The following is an 18,742-nucleotide window of genomic DNA, read 5'->3' on the forward strand; positions in this document are numbered from 1 at the left end:
ACTAAATTAACAAAGAATGCCCCCAATGAGTCACTGAAAACTTTCACTTATAAGCAATGAGTTTCAATAAAATATGCCAATTTTATCGAAATATTAATATTGTTATGACATGAAAGTTACTAATTTCTTTTAAACACACTGTATGTTGATTTTTAACTTTTAATAAATCGCGCTTGCTTTTTAACTGTAAATTTAGTATTGTGTTTCTTTAAAAATAAGTAAGTTCTTTTAAAATCAGTGCAAACAACTTTTAAGGTAGTTTAGTGGACATGTACAAAATGGGAACGATTTATTTAGTTCTGTCTGTATGTGTTTTGCAAGTGCATTCAATGGCGCTCAAGGGACCAGTTTTAACAAGATACCAGCCGTGTGGACTTGGTGTGATCTATTTTGACAAAATAACGGATATGCTGTGGCGCGCGGAACTAAATCTTGAGTTATATCAAAACCTTGGGCAGGTTGAAATTGTAATCGTTTATGAAAAAGCGATGGCACTTTTTGGGGTAAATAAATTATTTACTTATTTTCTCAGATACGTGACCTATAAGTCCCGCAAATTGCTATTGCGCTGGAACCATGTCTCATTAACATCGAAAGGACGTCATTTTAAAGTCATTTCGATGTTTCGTCAGGCGAAATAAAAATATACCATCAGCTCGAAACTTCAGTCTAGTGCTGACGTCACTAAAATGGCGGCCACGTGCATTAGCAATTTGCGGGACTTATATCAAGGTTACCCGGTTGTCTTATACTTAAACGTCATTTGTGCTACTTACAAGAATAAACCTCAACTTTGTGATTTTTCCTCAGGTATCTCACAACACCACAGTTTTTATAAACAATGAATCGCACAATTTCACATTTATACTAAACGAAGTTCCTGACAAATACCACATCTATACTTCGATAAAAGAAAACTCTACAGCTTCAGTGCCAATTGTTAAAAGTTTCAGTTTAAATAGGATAGTGATGTGTAATGATTTTCTTAAGGTAAGTCCATCTTTAAAATTATAAATACAATAATACGTAATCCTTAAAGTAAATTTAACATTTATATATCGCCTATTCAGTCAAGTATCATTATGCTATCATAATCATCATCATCATCTTCCGATTTCCGGCTCATTACTGGGCATGGGTCTGCTCTTAGAATGAGAAGTGCGGGTTGGTAGGGTTACACACCTTTGAGAATATTATGGAGAAATTTAGCACGCAAGTTTCCGAAACCGATAAGGGGTATGGATTTGATTAATAAAACTGCCATACCCCTTCCAAATTAGCCCACTTACATCCTAGCACTGCATCATCACTTCACAACAGGTGAAATCGCAGTCAAGACTCAAGAGCTAACTTGTATTAGAATTTAAAAATAAAAAAAGAAGAAAAAAACTTATTCCATATTTTTTTAGGCAGCAGACACAATAAGCTCTTTAGATACAACCCAACCAGATAATACAGAATATCGGCATACCTGTGGAAGACGATCACTAAGTCACACAGAATTAAGCTACGTACGAACAGAATTCGTCCAACCCGGAGATTGGCCGTGGCATGTAGCCATACTAATTAAAAAGCCTTTCACAGATCTTGCCAACTATCATTGCGGAGGAAATGTAATATCTACGACGGCGATTCTTACCGGTACGGTTTTACTTTACTGTTTGATTGCATCCTTGTTTGACGGCATTTCTTCCGCGATGGATCGGTCTAGTTTTTACAAAATCTAAAAGGTGTTTGTATTATATGAATAACTAGCTTATGCTCCCAACTTCGTCCGCGTGGACTTCACAAATTATTTCACCCCCTTAGGGGATAAATTTTCAAAAATCCTTTCTTAGCGGATGTTTACGTCATAATAGCTATCTGTTATATATAATATCCTAAACACTAAAATACGTTTAAACGCTAAAATAGCTATCTGCATGCCAAATTTCAGCCCAATCCGTCCAGTAGTTTAAGCTGTGCGTTGATAGATCAGTCAGTTAGTCAGTCAGTCAATCAGTCACCTTTTCCTTTATATATTTAGACAAGCCCCCACTAAGAAGGGACTTTATTTTCAACCAAGGGAAGCCAGGCCGGGTCAATAAGTAAAAACGTTACAGATATTCCCTTTTTGAAATCCAAATATTATGTCATATTATGATAACAAACCAATTTTTGTAGTGAAATGCTTTTTGTATTATGAGATTTATCTTTTTATTTTTCAGCTGGCCATTGTATGGTCTTAACAAACAACAAATTAAGAGAAGCGAGCAGCATAGTAGTTGAAGCTGGAGTAACGAATCTTAGAGCTTTAGATCAGGTTGGGAAACAAACACGTTTTGTAAGTATCATCACAGCTAAGATTCCTTATCACCCGTGAGCACGGGGCTTAGCCAGGGTATAGGCAAGTGATGATAGCCTAGTGTTTAAGGCGTCGCTTGGTCCTCTAGTTAGGAGGTGAGGGTATGCACCTCATAAGAGATTCACCTCGTAAGCAGTTTTTAAAAATCCCGTGGGAACTATCTGATTTTTTGGGATAAGTAAACTTTATCCGTCTTCGGAATGTAAGCTATCTCTGTACTAAATATAATAATGTGATGTCCGCGACTTGACAAGTTGTTCGGTGTGGTTTTAGATTTTTTTAATCCCGTGGTAATTCATTGGTTTTCCGGGACATAAAGAAGTCTATGTATCCGAAGCATAAAGAAGCCTATGACCTTCTCTGGAATAAAAGCTATCTTTGTACAAATCGTCAAAATCAGTTAAACGGATGGGCCGTAAAAAGCTAGGAGGCACAGAGAGACACACTTTCGCATTTATAATATTAGAGTATGGATAGGTATTAGTATGAATTATTTTCGCACATAATCATCCCGGTCATCTACTGGATGTACGGTAACAATATAAAACATTTTCTAGTTACAGTCGTATTATAACAGCCATACATTTCCTGGGCCTTGCAATGAAGCCCCCGTACGTATTAATCCGTCTTTTATACTGGTCTGAATTGCAGGCGGAAAGAATAATTCTGCATCCCGGGTACAGCGAGGACCAAGCTACTTCAGACCTCGCTATTGTGGTAGTAAATAAACTACGGTATACTGAATACGTCCAACCCATTTGTGTATGGGGTCCGGTGTACGACAAAACTGCGCTTTTTGGCAAGCAAGCTGTGGTTAGTGTTCATTTAATACCTATATGTAGGTATAGTCCGTACAAAAACTGGCTAAGTGCGAGTCAGGCTTGCGCAACGAGGGTTCCGTACTACAGTCGTATTTTTTCGACATTTTGCACGATAACTCAAAAACTATGATGCATAAAAATAAATAAAAATCTGTTTTAGAATGCACAGGTGAAGCCCTTTCATATGATACCCCACTTGATATCTTTTACGAAAATCAAAAATACTAATTTTTAATTCACGACCACAATTAAATTAAAAGGTGTTTGCAATTTGGAGCCCAAATAGATCGTAGTCTTGCTAGGGCTGATTATGTATAATATTATAGATACTTAAAATAATAGTATATTCATTCCGATTTCCATGTTCTACGTAACATTTTAAACAACCTAATACAGAAGATAAATAATTATTAATTAAGTAATTTACCTACTTCTACTAATCTTTTTTACCGTTACAGATTACTGGATTTGGAACTACGGAACAAAACTTGCAATCCGATACTCTCAGGTCAACCAACACGATGGTCCAGAATGACACCACTTGCAATGCATTTGCTCCCGATTTATATCCCAGACTCCTAAATGAATTTACTTTCTGTGCTGGCTTTGGACCCAATGCTGGTGGGGTTTTCACTTTAATTTTTTAAGTAAATCAGTACCCTTATTATAAATGCGAAAGTGTGTTTGTTTGTTGGTTTATTGGTTTGTTGGTTTGTTGGTTTGTCCTTCAATCACGTCGCAACGGCGCAACGGATTGACGTGATTTTTTGCATGGGTATAGATAAAGACCTGCAGAGTGATATAGGCTACTTTCTATCCCGGAAAATCAAAGAGTTCCCACGGAATTTTTAAAAAACTAATTCTACGCGGACGAAGTCGCGGGCATCAGCTAGTAATGTCATATAAACCAAATAATAAACAGGGAGAACGTGCTCGAGCCCGACCAGGCTATCACGGCTCATGCAGTTTAAAAAATTAAATTGAGTAGTAGGTAATCTCAAATATTCATAAAAATATCAGGTCCGCGTCAGGTCGAGATGGCAATCGGGGTATGAGGCGGCATGACGCCTTGCACACCCGCACGTCACCCGCACTCGCCCGCACGGGTTAGCGCAGGGGCTGTGCGGGTGTGGAGGGCGTTGCCTCCCCTAATGGCATTTCAACCTGTTTTGCTCCAACAAAACTTCTAAACGTCTGAACAGATTTGAATGTAAGTATGTGATATCGTTAGAGTCCTTACATCATGCTGATTGACACTGGCTATAAATATGAAAAAAAAATCAACATGGCAGAGTAGTCGTGTTTTTAAATTTTTTAAATATTACTTGTTTGCCCAGGCATAAATCCTCGAAATGGAGATAGCGGTGGCGGCCTTTTCATTCCCACGAAGCAAGCAGACCACAAAGTGAGCTGGTTCCTCCGAGGAGTCCTGTCCAAGTGCGGCCACCGTACTGGCGAAAACTTTTGTGACCCCAAGTACTATGTCATTTATACAGACGTTGGCCCTCATTATGGTTGGATATACCATAACGCTGGTTTAATATTTTCTAGTAATATTATATCGTGATATTATATTCTAACTAGCTGGTGCCCACGATTTCGTACGCGTGGATTTAGGGTTTTAAAAACCCCGTGGGAACTCATTGATTTTCCAGGATAAAAAGTAGCCTGTCACTCTTCTAAAACTATACCCATGCAAAAAATCACGTCGATCCGTTGCTCCGTAGCGACGTGATTGAAGGACAAACCAACAAACAAGTCGTCAGTTACTCTAGTTCTCCTATGGATGTCCAAATTTCTGTTTTTATCACTGATTGTAGAGAGTAGTTCTTCGCCCGCTGAGTGACTCGATTGATATGCGCTGTTGCAACTAGGCCACCCGTTTTTAAAGTTATAAACTAAGTATCTTGTCAATTAAAACCAACGAAGCAGCCCGTTGGTATATGAAATAAGTCCTTCTTATGGCACTTTTTTAATATTTCATGTAATTATGCAAAATTTGTGCCACCGAGCGCGATGACGGGGCAACATTGTAATAACGTCGTCATTTTGCTTTATTCTTTATCCCGGAGAAATATTAAATTAGTTAGGACTTTAAAATAGGTAGACTATTGAATAAGGGATTTTTCATAAAAGTCTATTGAGCTAGATTATTATCTTCTGTACGTGTATATTATCATAAACAGACTTATCCAGACTGGTTGACCTATAAACTCACAGACTAAGCCAATGTTGACAGTATATTTCTTTTGTGACGTAAGCAAGAAAGAATTTTTGGAAATTCCACCCCTAAGAGCGATCACGCACTCATCCGATCCGAATCCGTGAAAATACAGATATAAAAAATATCTACGTCATAATATGTCATAACTTGATGATGAGTACGTAACTGGCCTTAGAGGTACGGAATACATAACATGTTGAAAGTTTGTATCAAAGCCCGTCATTTTTCAAGTTATATGCACGCAAAGTTGTATTTGAACTTAAGATGAAAAATAGAGAAATACTTCTTTCATAAAAATGGAAGGTGGTTATACTTATATTATAGTGGTTGATAGCTAGTTTTTATGAAAATCGTTTATGCGATCAAAAGACGAAGCTTTTTTCTAGTCGAAAGTTTCATAGTAGGTAGGTACGCGTATTCGTGTGGTACAACTGCCAGTTAGATGTAAACGTTAGATTTTCATCGTTACTGGTCACTATGCATCTGTTAGCAAACAAATTTCCAATAGAGCATGCCCCTGCATAAAATTAGTGTGTAGTTGTGTACTAACGTACAATCACAATTCTAACATTTTAACTGCTTGTTTCTAAGTTAATAGTTTGTGCGAGTTATATTATATACCTAAGCATGTTCAGCTCGTTATAAAATAACGAAGATCTGGCACGCGCTGGCTCTCTACTAGGAAACACACGATTAGAAATAAATTAAAACAAATATTTAACGATTCCGACGTAGAAGGTACTGTAGGTAGGTATAGTATTTAATAGTTTAAAGGAAAAAATATTTAAATATTTCCTTTTAAGAAATATGTCGCTACGTGGATGTATTTTTAATGGTTTTCTTAACAACCTTTATTAAAAAGTTTTCGGAAGGATGTGATCACATTTCTCTAAGAGAAAATAACATCAGTGTCTCTCCCTGTCTCTCCCCTCCATGGCATAGTTTAAGCAACATTAAGACTTAGTGCATAAGATTTAAAGCCTGTTTTTGTTTTGCCTTGAAAGTTCTCGTTCTGTGCTAGCTAGCGATTGATTTTAGAATAATGACTATCAGTTAATCGAATGGTGTAATTTTCCGGAGGGCGTCGGAGCATTTAACTGCTCTTTCCTTAGCAAAATGGTGCTGTAAGAGTTATTTAATGCCGTGAGAAAAAAATGTATTGAGGATTAGATACAACTACAATAGTGATTTATGGTATATGAGGTTGGAATTATGAAACGTAGAGTCGAAGCGCAAATATGATTTACAACTTCCAGATAAACTTTATCTAACGAATAAAGACATTGTGACAATTTTTGTATTGGGAATCTGTCAATGTCTTGTTGTTTCAATGTGCACGTGTAAAACACAACTAAGTAGGCACTACATCCATATTCCATAATAATATAAATGCGAAAGTGTGTTTTTCTGCCTGTCTGCTAGCCTTTCACGTCCCAAGTGAAATCTGAAACCTGAAGAGTTGGACATGTGAGAAAACTCTATAACTGATAATTACAATAAGGTCCCGACACTTTTCCATTGAAATACTTCTGTTATTGAGAATTTTAAAACCTTGTTAACTGGGACTATCTTTAATTAGATTGCATTGATTTTTTCGATTTTTACCTACCTCTGAAATTGGGAGTTCATAGCTCAATAACGTTATCTATAAAGTTATTGAAATGAACAACTCTTTACTTGGATTCAAAAAGAATAATACCTACTAATGTAAAGTTTTAAGGTATTTTTAAGGGGACTAAAAAGTCCCAGTTGAAAAATATTAAAGCAAAGTAAAAATTTACCAAAAATATTTAAAACAATTCGACGGGTTTTCCACATGGATAATACTGAATAGAATATAGGGATAAAACCGGTGCCATGACATTTTAAATTTTATCGCAATGTCACGGTTGAACTCACAACACCTGCGATGTACCTGCATTAATGTCACAAGTCGGTAAAACTATGCCAAGTAAATAACACGTTTTAAGTCTTCATAGTGCGAGAAAGGTTGAGATGGCCATCGGGGTATGAGGCGGGAAGACGCCCCGCACACACGCACGTCACCCGCACTATTCCGCACCGTCCCGCATCCCGTCATCATTCATCAATCATCATAGTGTGTGTGTGTGTGTACCATCACAACAAAGCAAAATTTTGTCTATTAACTATTTTTCCAATTAGTAAAGTATAGTCTGAGTATGTTATAGTAAGTAATCTTCCCATACATCGTGACCCATATTTAGGTGTAGGTATTGATACCTAACCGTCAAACAGCTACGATCCCACTTAAGCCCTCTACACCTGGAATTATACCTATCGTGACAATGCGCAATAAAGGTAAAGTGGGATTATTCATGTTATGTCGTATTGTAAGGGAATAAGTGTTATATTTGTACAACTTCTGAGAACAAGATACAAAACAAATAAGGTTAGTGGAGCAAGAAACCACTTCAGCTGATGCAAACTGGCCATGAGCGAATCGAACTTAATCACTGAGGGCTCCGTAGACGTAACATGTTTGATATAAGCTCAGTTTCTCAAAGACCTACATATGTAACAGCTACTCGTATAGAAAGCTACAAGAATTATTAACAAGTAATAATTAAAAAAACTGAAAACATATTGTTTTTTTTTTTCAAAAAATTTATAGCCAGTGTCATTCGAAATGATGTAAGAGCTCTAATCGAAATCTGTTCAGGCATTTTAGAAGTTATGGTGGAATAAAGATACTCAAATCATGAATCCTGAAACATTACACTCCTTTTTGGACAGTCGTGTAAAAATAGACATCATGTCACTAAGAGCAAATAGAATAAAAATTGCCAGAATTGAAAACTTAAAACAATTAAATATAACAGTGTTTTTTTTTTATTATCATAAATTAAAATTTCAAAATTTGGAAATTAAAATCATTAAGATTTAATTTAATTTATTTTAGTTTAAATTTTATGTTGTTTTTTTAGATTTAAGTTTATTAATAGATTGATTAAATATTAAGATTATAGTTTAGTTTTTACATCTATCGGCATGATAGAGATAGTACTTTTGGCGTTGCAATAGTGTAAATAGACAATGATGAGTACGTGACAGGTACAGATGGCAATTGGATGGCAAAACCCCGATTGCCATCTTTTTGTATTGCACTTTTACGGATTAATTTGTACGATTTGGAACTTTTAGAAATTGGCAATAGATTGGTGCGTTGTTTATACCAGTACGTTATTGTCATAGCAGTAAGATTACCTACGTTCAGGCCCTTGGGCTACGTAACCCTAAAACTTCGGCGACACGCAAACGCTACACAAGCAGGAAAGTAGGGCCGACGGCATTCTGTGAAAATTCGTTATCGCCTACATTTGACGTGTAATCCTTGTGAAGAAAACCTTGTCGAATTCAAGCTTAGTATTCATTTAGAAAATGGCTTTAGTAAAAAAGGTTTGACGTATATTTTGATTAAATTTTCACAATTTTTGCTAGCCCATGCAATACGGTCTACTTTATATTGTTAATAGGAAAGTTTGACTGTTTGTCTGTTTATTTAACTTCACTGCTCACCTATTCAACCTATTTCAAGGTTGGCACAGAGATAGCTTGTATAGATTGTGTAAGATTAAAAAAAAAAACCTGATTCCACGTGGACGCAGTCGGAGGCAAAAGCTTTGTAAAGTACTAGCTTATGCTCGCGACTTCGTCCGCGTGGACTACACAAATTTCAAACCCCTATTTCTACCCCTTAGGAGTTGAATTTTCAAAAATCCTTTCTTAGCGGATGCGTACGTCATAATAGCTATCTGCATGCCAAATTTCAGCCCGATCCGTCCAGTAGTTTGAACTGTGCGTTGATAGATCAGTCAGTCAGTCAGTCAGTCAGTCAGTCAGTCAGTCAGTCAGTCACCTATTTCTTTTATATATTTAGATAATAATAAAATTTGCTTGAATTTTCAATTAGAATTAGTACCTCAGCACCCTTATTATAAATGCGAAAGTGTGTTTGTTTGTTGGTTTATTGGTTTATTGGTATCTTGTTTTGTACATCAATCACGTCGCAACTCGGTGCAACGGATTGACGTTATATTTTGCATGGGTATAGATAAATTACGATAAGTATGAATTACGATATTATAATAATATACTAAACGACATTACAATATGCTTAATTTAATTTAATTAAAAAGCTTTGTTTATGACTAAACTGAAAATCGTAACACACAATTCCTTCCGCGAAAGGAAAACGATCTGCATAATAAAGCTATTTTAAGACAAAATCCAAGTGTTACAAGAGATTTAAAGGGATTGAATTTACACATTATTAAGAGTAGGAAATTTATATAGTACCGATAACAAGAGTGCTTTTCATTATTGTCGAAAAATTTGTGCTTGTCTCTTTGAAGTGCCAGCTATTCTGTGATGTCGGAAGGCATTCGGGACACGTACTCTTATAATCATGTTCGAGTCTCCCAATGTTTGATAAAGCATCGTGTCTTGCGCGAAAAATAGCGTCCATGCTATCGTCCCGAGTAATACGGAATTCGTGGTTTCCGTGAAATATTTGTTCTTAGGCTATGCGTACTGAATAAGTAAGTAGATCTGTTTTGATTGCTTGTTTATATTAGAACAATGAGATAGATAAATCTTTGCAAAAAATCCTGTCAATACGACTACATATACAGTACGCGGTCGAAAGTGATGAACTTCAGCCTTCAGAATGACATTTCATCTTTGTAGAGCGTTGTCTCTGTCACTCATACCGAGTCATACGGCATACCCTCATGACGTTTTGTCGGTTTCAACGACCGAGACAGTGCTCCTCCTAAAGAAAGATCTCCTTCTAAAGATCGATGTTTATCACTTTTAGCCGCTTACTGTATCTAACTAACTACCTAATTATGGTTTCTAATAGAAACCATGAAATAGAGACTTTCTTTTGTTGTTAAGATTTTAGAACATTTTTTTTTTAAATTGAACTATTGATCACCTGCAACATTTACTTTTATTGAAGCTTTTGCTCCCGTATTTAAATAAGACTAGCTTATGCCCGCGACTTCGTCCGCGTGGACTACACAAATTTCAAACCCCTATTTCACCCCCTTAGTGGTTGAATTTTCAAAAATCCTTTCTTAGCGGATGCCTACGTCGATAATAGCTATCTGCATGCCAAATTTCAGCCCGATCCTTCCACTAATTTGAGCTGTGCTTTGATAGATCAGTCAGTCAGTCAGTCAGTCGGTCACCTTTTCCTTTTATATATTTAGATTAACTTACTTACACTACTTAAATTTATTTACCATCAGACACATTTCTTGCTTTGTACTTGTAGGTACCATCACTGATCACACCTATTACATCTCATACATGGAGCACCTCTTTATAAATAACTAGCTCATACTCGCGACTTCGTCCGCGTGGACTACATAAATTTCAAATCCCTATTTAACCCACTTAGGGGTGGAATTTCGAAAAATCCTTTCTTAGTGGATACCTACTCTTTACAAAGACCACACCCTCCAAATGTCATGTCTCTAGGACCAGCGGTTTAGGCTACGCGTGGATATATAAGTCAGTCAGTCAGTCAGTCAAGAATTTGAATTTTATATATACAGATTTCTTAAAACTCTTTAAAAATGATGGTTGTAATATAAATAATAGCAGGGCGGCGGGAGCGGCGGCAGCGGGATAGAAGGAAGGCCTGACTCATTTTTTGCGCAACGGATCAGCCTGGCTGCCCAGCGCGGAAATGCAGCCAGTATTCTTGACAATATACCTGCGTGATATGGCGAACAACAAAGCAGCCCAAACACAATTATTGCGACAAATCATTCTCGTGGCACATTTCACGACATTTAGGGAACCTGTAACAAAACATTGAGGCTTCGACAATCGACATCACTGGCAGGCATCAAATGTTCCTCCATTTGACGATGGGTAACCTATGAATCGCCTGTTTTTCTTTGATTTCACGCCACCCATAGCCTGATATCGTCAATTCAGGATCAAACCGAGAGTTCCCTCGCTCTCGTTCACTATGCTCGTGGCTTTTGAAACCCTTAGTCAATGAAAAAGCTGCGATAAAGCGTTATCCCGTTGATTGTACTAAAGCTGCAGTTGCGCAGTCGCCAGTCTTTAAATAAACGAAAACGCAAGATAAGTGGCGAGTGGGAACAGACAACGGAGCATTTGATTGGGCAGAATTTAGTCGAAAATTGCCCAAATGAATGCTCAATGAACGTGTCACGGCAAGTCGTCGGGCACATTTGTCTACGTCCGATTTGTCCGCATTGCCGTACTGTAGTGCTGTGATTAGTCGATGTTTCTATCGAGTACATCGTAGACTGCTGCGATTTTCATAATACAGATCTAAGCTAGGGTAGCCAGTTCTTGATCTTGCTACATGTTTGTAATTAGCTATAAACACTTAATATACTGGATCTAACCAATGATATTATATCTAAAAAAAATCCGACAAATTGAGAACCTCCTCCTTTTTTGAAGTCGGTTAAAAAGATAGATCTTCATATCTAAAGTAAAGACTTTTAAAACTATTGTGTCACAGTAGCGCGCTATTTTTTCAAATTTCGTGCATTTGTATATTTTGTCTTACTTATCAACCAATCACGAATTCATACATTATATCAAAGTAATATGTATACCTACAGTATAATATCTTTGTATGTAACGACAAGATCAGTATTTATATTTTTTTGTTGTTTTATTTTAGGTAATCGCTAAAAATAACATTACGAATATTTGAAACATAACTACTCTACCAATTTTTTCCAATAAAAAAAGTTTAACAAGTTTATAAGAGTGTTTCATGTAACTATTCAATTTCAGTGGAAGGCGGATATAGCGTGTAGAATATTCTGTGGTGTAGGTGAATTTCGATTTATTGAATTTAATTGAAACTCATTCACAATTTTTATTGCATGAAAATATGTTGTAGCAAGATAAGACTTTTGATGAAATTGACATTTGGGCTACAATCTATTACTTATTAGTTGTATACTAACATAACAGTATTATTTACGCATAGTATAATCACAATTCAAGTAAAGTACAATAGGTACGCAAAAAATAGCAGAACTAGCTAGAACTTCCAATATGCTGTCTTGTGTTTCAAAAATTCGGTGAAATTTTGGTGCTTTTCAAGTAAGTACCTGCCGAATATTTTCTACTAAGATTTTGGAACCTCACATCACTACCATTTTACTCAGTGGCCAGTGCTTTGGTATCTGATATAGAGCGCAGATCATCCAAGGGAACGACGCAAAAGCTTCATGTCTATGACACAATACTGAAAGGAGTCGTTAACTCTCCAATACTGAAAGGCATCGGAAAATTTAAAGACACCTAAAATTTTAAAATCATATTTGCTGTTTGCTGTCGTTTTGAAAATTAATACTGACTGACTGACTGAACGCACAGTTCATACTACTGGACTGATCGTGCTCAAATTTGGTATGTAGATAGCTATTATGCCGTAGACGTTTGTTAAGTAAAGTTTTTTAAAAATTCAACCCCCGAAGGGTAAAATAAGGGTTTGAAATTTGTGTAGTCTACGCGGACGAAGTCACGGGCATAAGCTAGTATATTGCGATAAAATTTAAGTTCCAGTAATGTTTACATTTATTTTGTTTTATATCAATTAATTTACCCACATTTTAGGGCTTCTGTAAGAAATCTTTCCAGTATAAATAAATAGACCTTTGTGCACGTCGTTTTCATTGAGCATAATACTTAAGTAGGTATATGTTTAAGTTTTAAGTACCATACGTATAAATAAATATAAATAAATTTTCATAAACTTTAAATTAAAATTTCATAACTTATATGACTTGGAAAGTAGTTTCCGTTCCGTTATCCCCGTTATTATATCATTGCCCCCAAAACTTTCCACATAAGCTTCCATTAAAATAACAGTGAACGTGGGCTTAAAGGAACATCACAAATATAATCGGGCCGTTACAGTAAGCCCCGGATGAACCGCAGTATGTATTTATTTAAGCTTTTTGAGAATGTATTTTATTTACGGCAATTTCTTCCTGACCCGGGGAACGGTTGGTATCACAATTTTAAGAAATCTCTCATTTTGTGAGAAATATATTGCGCACATAATATTGGTTTTCATAAAATATATTTGATAATGTTATCGATATCTCATTTCTCATAAAGACAAAATGTGTTTTGTAATTTGTTAGGTTAGATTTCGTCATCACGTGGTCTTCTGCGGTGTGGTGTGCTATAACTGGAGTATCTACGGGCCTCGAGGCAAAGCCTTCATTCACGGATACGGTGTAGCCTGGTGAATAAAGTTTAAATCGATATTAGCTAAGACGTGGCTTGGCGACTCGGTCGGGTATCAAGTTGGACCTTAGGCTCGCCAACGTGCTCGTGGGTGATGTCAAGTAGTACTCGCATCGACGTGGTCCGCTTCATCAGCTGTCTCCAATTTCAAATTACGACGCGAACGCTGAGTAAAGGTAAAATGTAAAAGCAGAAATTAAGATACTGGACTTGATAGTTGAATTCATCTGATGAATAGACCGCTTGTAATAAGTATTTCAAAATTAACACTTGCCAAACCAATAGACACGTAGTATATGGTAGATAATCTGAATCGCTATATTCCTGATCAGATGGCGTCAAGACAAAGAAGACTAGAATCATCATTACAGTTCCTAATATTAGCGCCGTCTACAACAAAAGCGTAAAAGGGAGTATTGGAGAGAAAAAAGGTTGCATTTAAGCCAGCAAGGTCCAATTGAGCCAAATGGACACAAAAATAGTTGAAAGGCTCATTATTCGCTCTGTAACCCGGCGAAAGTGTCAGCACGGTAGACGACGGGCATTTGTCTACAGCCTAAGGGCACCACTGATTTTGGGAGGAATATATTATCGTCTTTCCCGAGAAATCAAGGAGATAAATTGTTTTGTTCAGAGTTAGTGATGAAGTTTTTATTCGGAACACACACGGAAAACTGGGCGAGGGAGGTATACAATACAAGGACATATATTATAGGCAGCTAGTGCGTTTAATAGTTTATCTAATGAATTAATTAAAATTAAAACAGAGATTTTCAATTCAAAACTATGGAAATGTAAACCAATACGTCCTTAGAACTTTCAAACGTTGTTTAGCTTATTTGAAGGTTTCAACTAAAATCCAAAGAAAACAACTAAAAGAATGGCATATTACTAAAATTTACTATTTTGATTTGATTTAGGTATTTTATTTGAAATAGGTTATCCATACTAATATTATGAATGCAAAAGAGTCTGGTCTGTGTTACAGGTTACTTAACGTTGCTAGAATTCGAGTCGAAATACAATACCGTCAAAGTAAAATGGACCTAATCAGCTTTGAATTTTTTTTTTTTTTTTTTTTTTTTTCTACCATAAAGCACCATTATAAAATGGTAGCTTTATTGCTACTACCATCTAGCCTATGGGCTAATAAGTAATATTATTCTAGCTTAAACTTCTACTTATGATTAATTTTTAAATCTAATTTACAGTCCAGTAACTGTCCTTAGTTTATTCTAACACGTACTTACAGTTCACTATGTTCTTGTGACCTAGAAAAATAAAGTAGCACAAGCACTAATACACAAACGCTGCACTTATGTACTTTTTAACACTAATTCGAACGGCTTGGTTCTTTTGAGCCTCCTTTTGATGTCCATGTTATCTAGAAGCTTCACAGCCTCCAAATTAACATGATGGCGAAGTCGATGTTGGTGAGCTTCTGCGTACTTTTGGATGATTTTGTTTACGAACTCTATCTTAAGGTCCCTGTGGAGATCGTGATTTCTAACATACCAGGGTGCATTTGTTATTTCCCTGAGTACTTTGTTCTGGAATCTCTGTATTACTTGAACATTGGTCGGTTTAGTACACCCCCAGAGTTGTATACCATACGTCCATACAGGCATCAGAACTTGCTTGTATAGCATAAGTTTATTATGTAATGAGAGCGTTGAATGCCTTCCAAGCAGCCAATACATTTTTTTGTAGCGTAATTCTAACTCCTCACGTTTCTTTTTAACATGAGCTTTCCATCGAAGCTTTGTGTCTAGCGTCATACCCAAGTACTTCGCTGTATTTACGTAGGGAATAAGTTGCCGATTTAGATAAATTGGGTGATATTTTGGTAACTTATTGGTAAAATCTATATGCATAGATTTCGACTCGTTTAGCTTAATTCGCCACTTTATAGTCCAATCGTTGACTTTATTTATGGCAGCTTGAACTTTTTCTACTGCTTCTTCGTGACTTTCTCCAGTTGCTATTATGGCAGTATCATCAGCGAATGTTGCAATAGTGTTATTTTCTAGTGCTGGAATATCACAGGTGTATAATAAGTACAGGACCGGACCTAAGACACTTCCTTGTGGTACCCCAGCTTTAATTTCCTTGAGTTCAGAATACGCATCTTCTTGACGAACTCTAAACCACCTATTTGAGATGTATGATTCAAGAATATGCTTATAATATGCTTTGAATTGAAGTCAAAAATTCAATGCCACTGATTTTAATTTCACAACATTTCCACTTGGAGCGCTGGCTGTTGATGTGTAGATAAACTTGTGCTTTAAAACAAGGTCGTTAAAATCCAGTTTACTATAATGCGAAAGGTTTTCGACACTCGAATACTATCAACGTTGGTGAGACATAAAATCTCGTACTAAGCCTACTGTCTGATACCTTTTCACCAATTTTTACGAAAGATACGTCTTGCATCTCGGAAAGGAAATAGGCTACGTTTTATCCCGGAAAATAGAAGAATTAATTACTGGATTTAAAAAAACTTAAATCTACGTTGACAAAATTGCGCACATCATCCGGTAGGCACTATATAATATATACGCACACAAAGTTAAAATGGTCAAAGGAGAAAATCAAGAATTTAAATCGACGTAGGCCTTTAAGAGAACGTAGTTTACGAGAGTTTAAAAATCTTTTCGGCGGCCGAGTCGGCGCAATCTTTTGGCCCATTTAATCCTTCACGCTCACCGCGTATGGAAATTGGACGTAAAACGAAATATCGTACTCCGGAATAGTTCCTTTATAAGATTTGTTGTGTCATTTGAGAAGCGCTGGAATGGTTACGACACGTAGTGCGAAACTCTGTGACCGTACTTATTTTAGCATTTGTGCTTACTACCTTTAGTACTTTATTATGATAAAGTCACTGCTTGTGTATAGTAATACTTACCTGTGGTTTCTTAAAATCTCTGGCGCTGAGTTTCTTATCGGCTCTTCATGTAAAGTCATATGTAGTAGGTATGTAGTAATACTTATATACCAGCAGTTTCTCAAAAGCTCTGCTGCTAAGTTCCTTGTCGGATCTTCATTTAAAGTAAAGTTATAATTGACAGATACATAAAAAAATTAATGGTAGTTACGATACGGCAACATGAATTAATTCAACTAGAATAAAAGACTTTTGTTATAAAATTAAAAATATTGCCGACAACGAAATATAATATCAAACCAATTATGTTTTGCCTTCATTTAATTAAACGATATTCTCAAAGTGTTAACGAAGTGGACGGAATATGCGCACACATCTATATGTCTCTACTGAATATCGTTTTATTTCAGAAAACGCCTTGAGGAAAAGAGATAACAAGACGTTTTCACCGATAAGAAAGCCCTGAGAAGCCTTCAAAAGTATATTAACCGAGCTCTTACCCACCCTTTGTTTCATATGTCGTTTATCCTTATATCCCCTTTTGCTTAAAGGAATGCATGTTCAAAGATTACAATGAACGGATTTACATGCTTAAAAAAGAAGTAGAAAATTCTACATTTTATACAAACCCTTATATTATGTATAATATACTGTTGTTTAGCATAACATGTATATTATATAAAGGGTATAATAGCATAGCGATAAAAATGTAGCAGAACATAACGATAAAAGCTTGCTCCGATATCTTTCTAGGCGCTTTAGGTCTCTAGCTAGGCCTTATCCCACAGAGTGGTCTGTGCCTTATCCTTTCTATAGTTACTAGCTGATGCCAGCGACTTCATCAACGTGGTTTTAGGTTTTTAAAAATCTTGTGGGAATTCTTCGATTTTGCGGGATGAAAAGTAGCCTATGTCACCAGGTCTTTAACGATACTCATGCAAAAAGTAGCGTCGATCCGTTGATCCGTTGCGACGTGATTGAAGGACAAACCAACAAACAAACTTTCGCGTCTGTCTGTCTGCTAGCCTGTCACGGATCATCCATTCAACCGATTTTGACGAAATTTGGTACAGACTACAGAGATAGCTTGCATACCGGGGAATGACTACATAGGCTACTTTTTATCCCGGAAAACGAGTTCCCACGCGATTTTAAAGTCTCGGGCATCCTCTAGTACCTATTATTAATAATTTATAGCATTATTTCTTTGTTTCAGTAATTTACATAATAGATAATGCCCACGAATTAGTTCGCGTGGATTTTGAACCAAGGTTCTTGAAAATCCAGAGGAAACTCGATTTCCCAGAAAAAAAGTGATGCGTTTCCGGAATGCAAGGTATCTCTCTATCAAATATCGTGAAAATTGGTCGAACTGCTGGACCGTAAAAAAGTAACAGATAGACAGACACACTTTCGTATTAATAATAATACTAGATGTCAGATGATGCCCGTGACTTCATCCGCGTGGACTTGGGTTTTGAAAATTCCGTGGGAACTCTTTGATTTTCGGGATAAAAAGTAGCCTGTGTACTTTCTCGGGATGTAAGCTAACTCTGTACCAAATTTCGTTAAAATCGGTTAAACTGTTGGGCTGTGAAAATCTAGGAGACAGATTCGCAATATTACTGTAGTATTGGATAATGGATATGGATTAGTATGGTTAGTGAATTTCGGAACTCAATAATATTACAGCAACAATTTAGGTAATTTCATGAACTTACAGTGCAATATTCAACTGCAAATTCACACAATTTCACGGCAGGATAGTTTTATGCAAGAGTAGGTAAGTAATTTCCCCACCGCATCATTAGGAAGTTATTTTACTGTGACTATTATAGTAAAGTAATAATCCAGACTGCTCGTTTAAGTAGATATTTGTGCGACTTTTGGTAATATTAAATAAAGCTATGTTGAAGACAATGACGTAGAAAATATTCTAAAAAGTAGCCCGAGCAGAGTCGGTGCGACATATCTCTCTCGCAGCATTTGAAATGCTTTGTCGAAGAAATAGCCTTGTCGCACTGTTTTGCATGGGCTGCAGCCACGCAGCAGTAGGTATAATATATTTATGATCGTAAATGACATGTGACCGTTGACGTCTTCGTCCTGGATCTTTATTACTTGCATCCGATCCGAATCCGAGAATTCTCGATCCGAAGTAGCTGTATTATTTGTATAAT

The 18,742-nt window shown here is 36.5% G+C and overlaps 1 protein-coding gene across 1 annotated transcript; it reads left to right on the forward strand.

The window, feature by feature from the left end:
- Window positions 1-275: 275 nt before the first annotated feature.
- LOC117987207 (clotting factor G beta subunit-like) lies at window positions 276-4,732 on the forward strand. The gene is made up of 7 exons (XM_034974164.2): window positions 276-503; window positions 811-990; window positions 1,410-1,641; window positions 2,208-2,323; window positions 2,996-3,157; window positions 3,624-3,786; window positions 4,503-4,732. Exons 1-7 carry the CDS (start codon window positions 279-281, stop codon window positions 4,730-4,732), a joined length of 1,308 nt encoding a protein of 435 aa, XP_034830055.2. The 5' UTR covers window positions 276-278.
- The last annotated feature ends 14,010 nt before the right edge of the window (window positions 4,733-18,742 follow it).

Source organism: Maniola hyperantus, chromosome 12, assembly GCF_902806685.2.
Source record: "Maniola hyperantus chromosome 12, iAphHyp1.2, whole genome shotgun sequence".
Taxonomy (NCBI): Eukaryota; Metazoa; Arthropoda; class Insecta; order Lepidoptera; family Nymphalidae; genus Maniola; species Maniola hyperantus.

Bases quoted from the DNA above. Each gene is read 5' to 3' on its own strand.
- LOC117987207 (XM_034974164.2), top strand. From the start codon at position 279: ATGGGAACGATTTATTTAGTTCTGTCTGTATGTGTTTTGCAAGTGCAT. The intron at 504-810 runs GTAAATAAATTA...ATTTTTCCTCAG, and splicing joins AAGCGATGGCACTTTTTGGG to GTATCTCACAACACCACAGT. The intron at 1,642-2,207 runs GTACGGTTTTAC...TTTATTTTTCAG, and splicing joins TACGACGGCGATTCTTACCG to CTGGCCATTGTATGGTCTTA.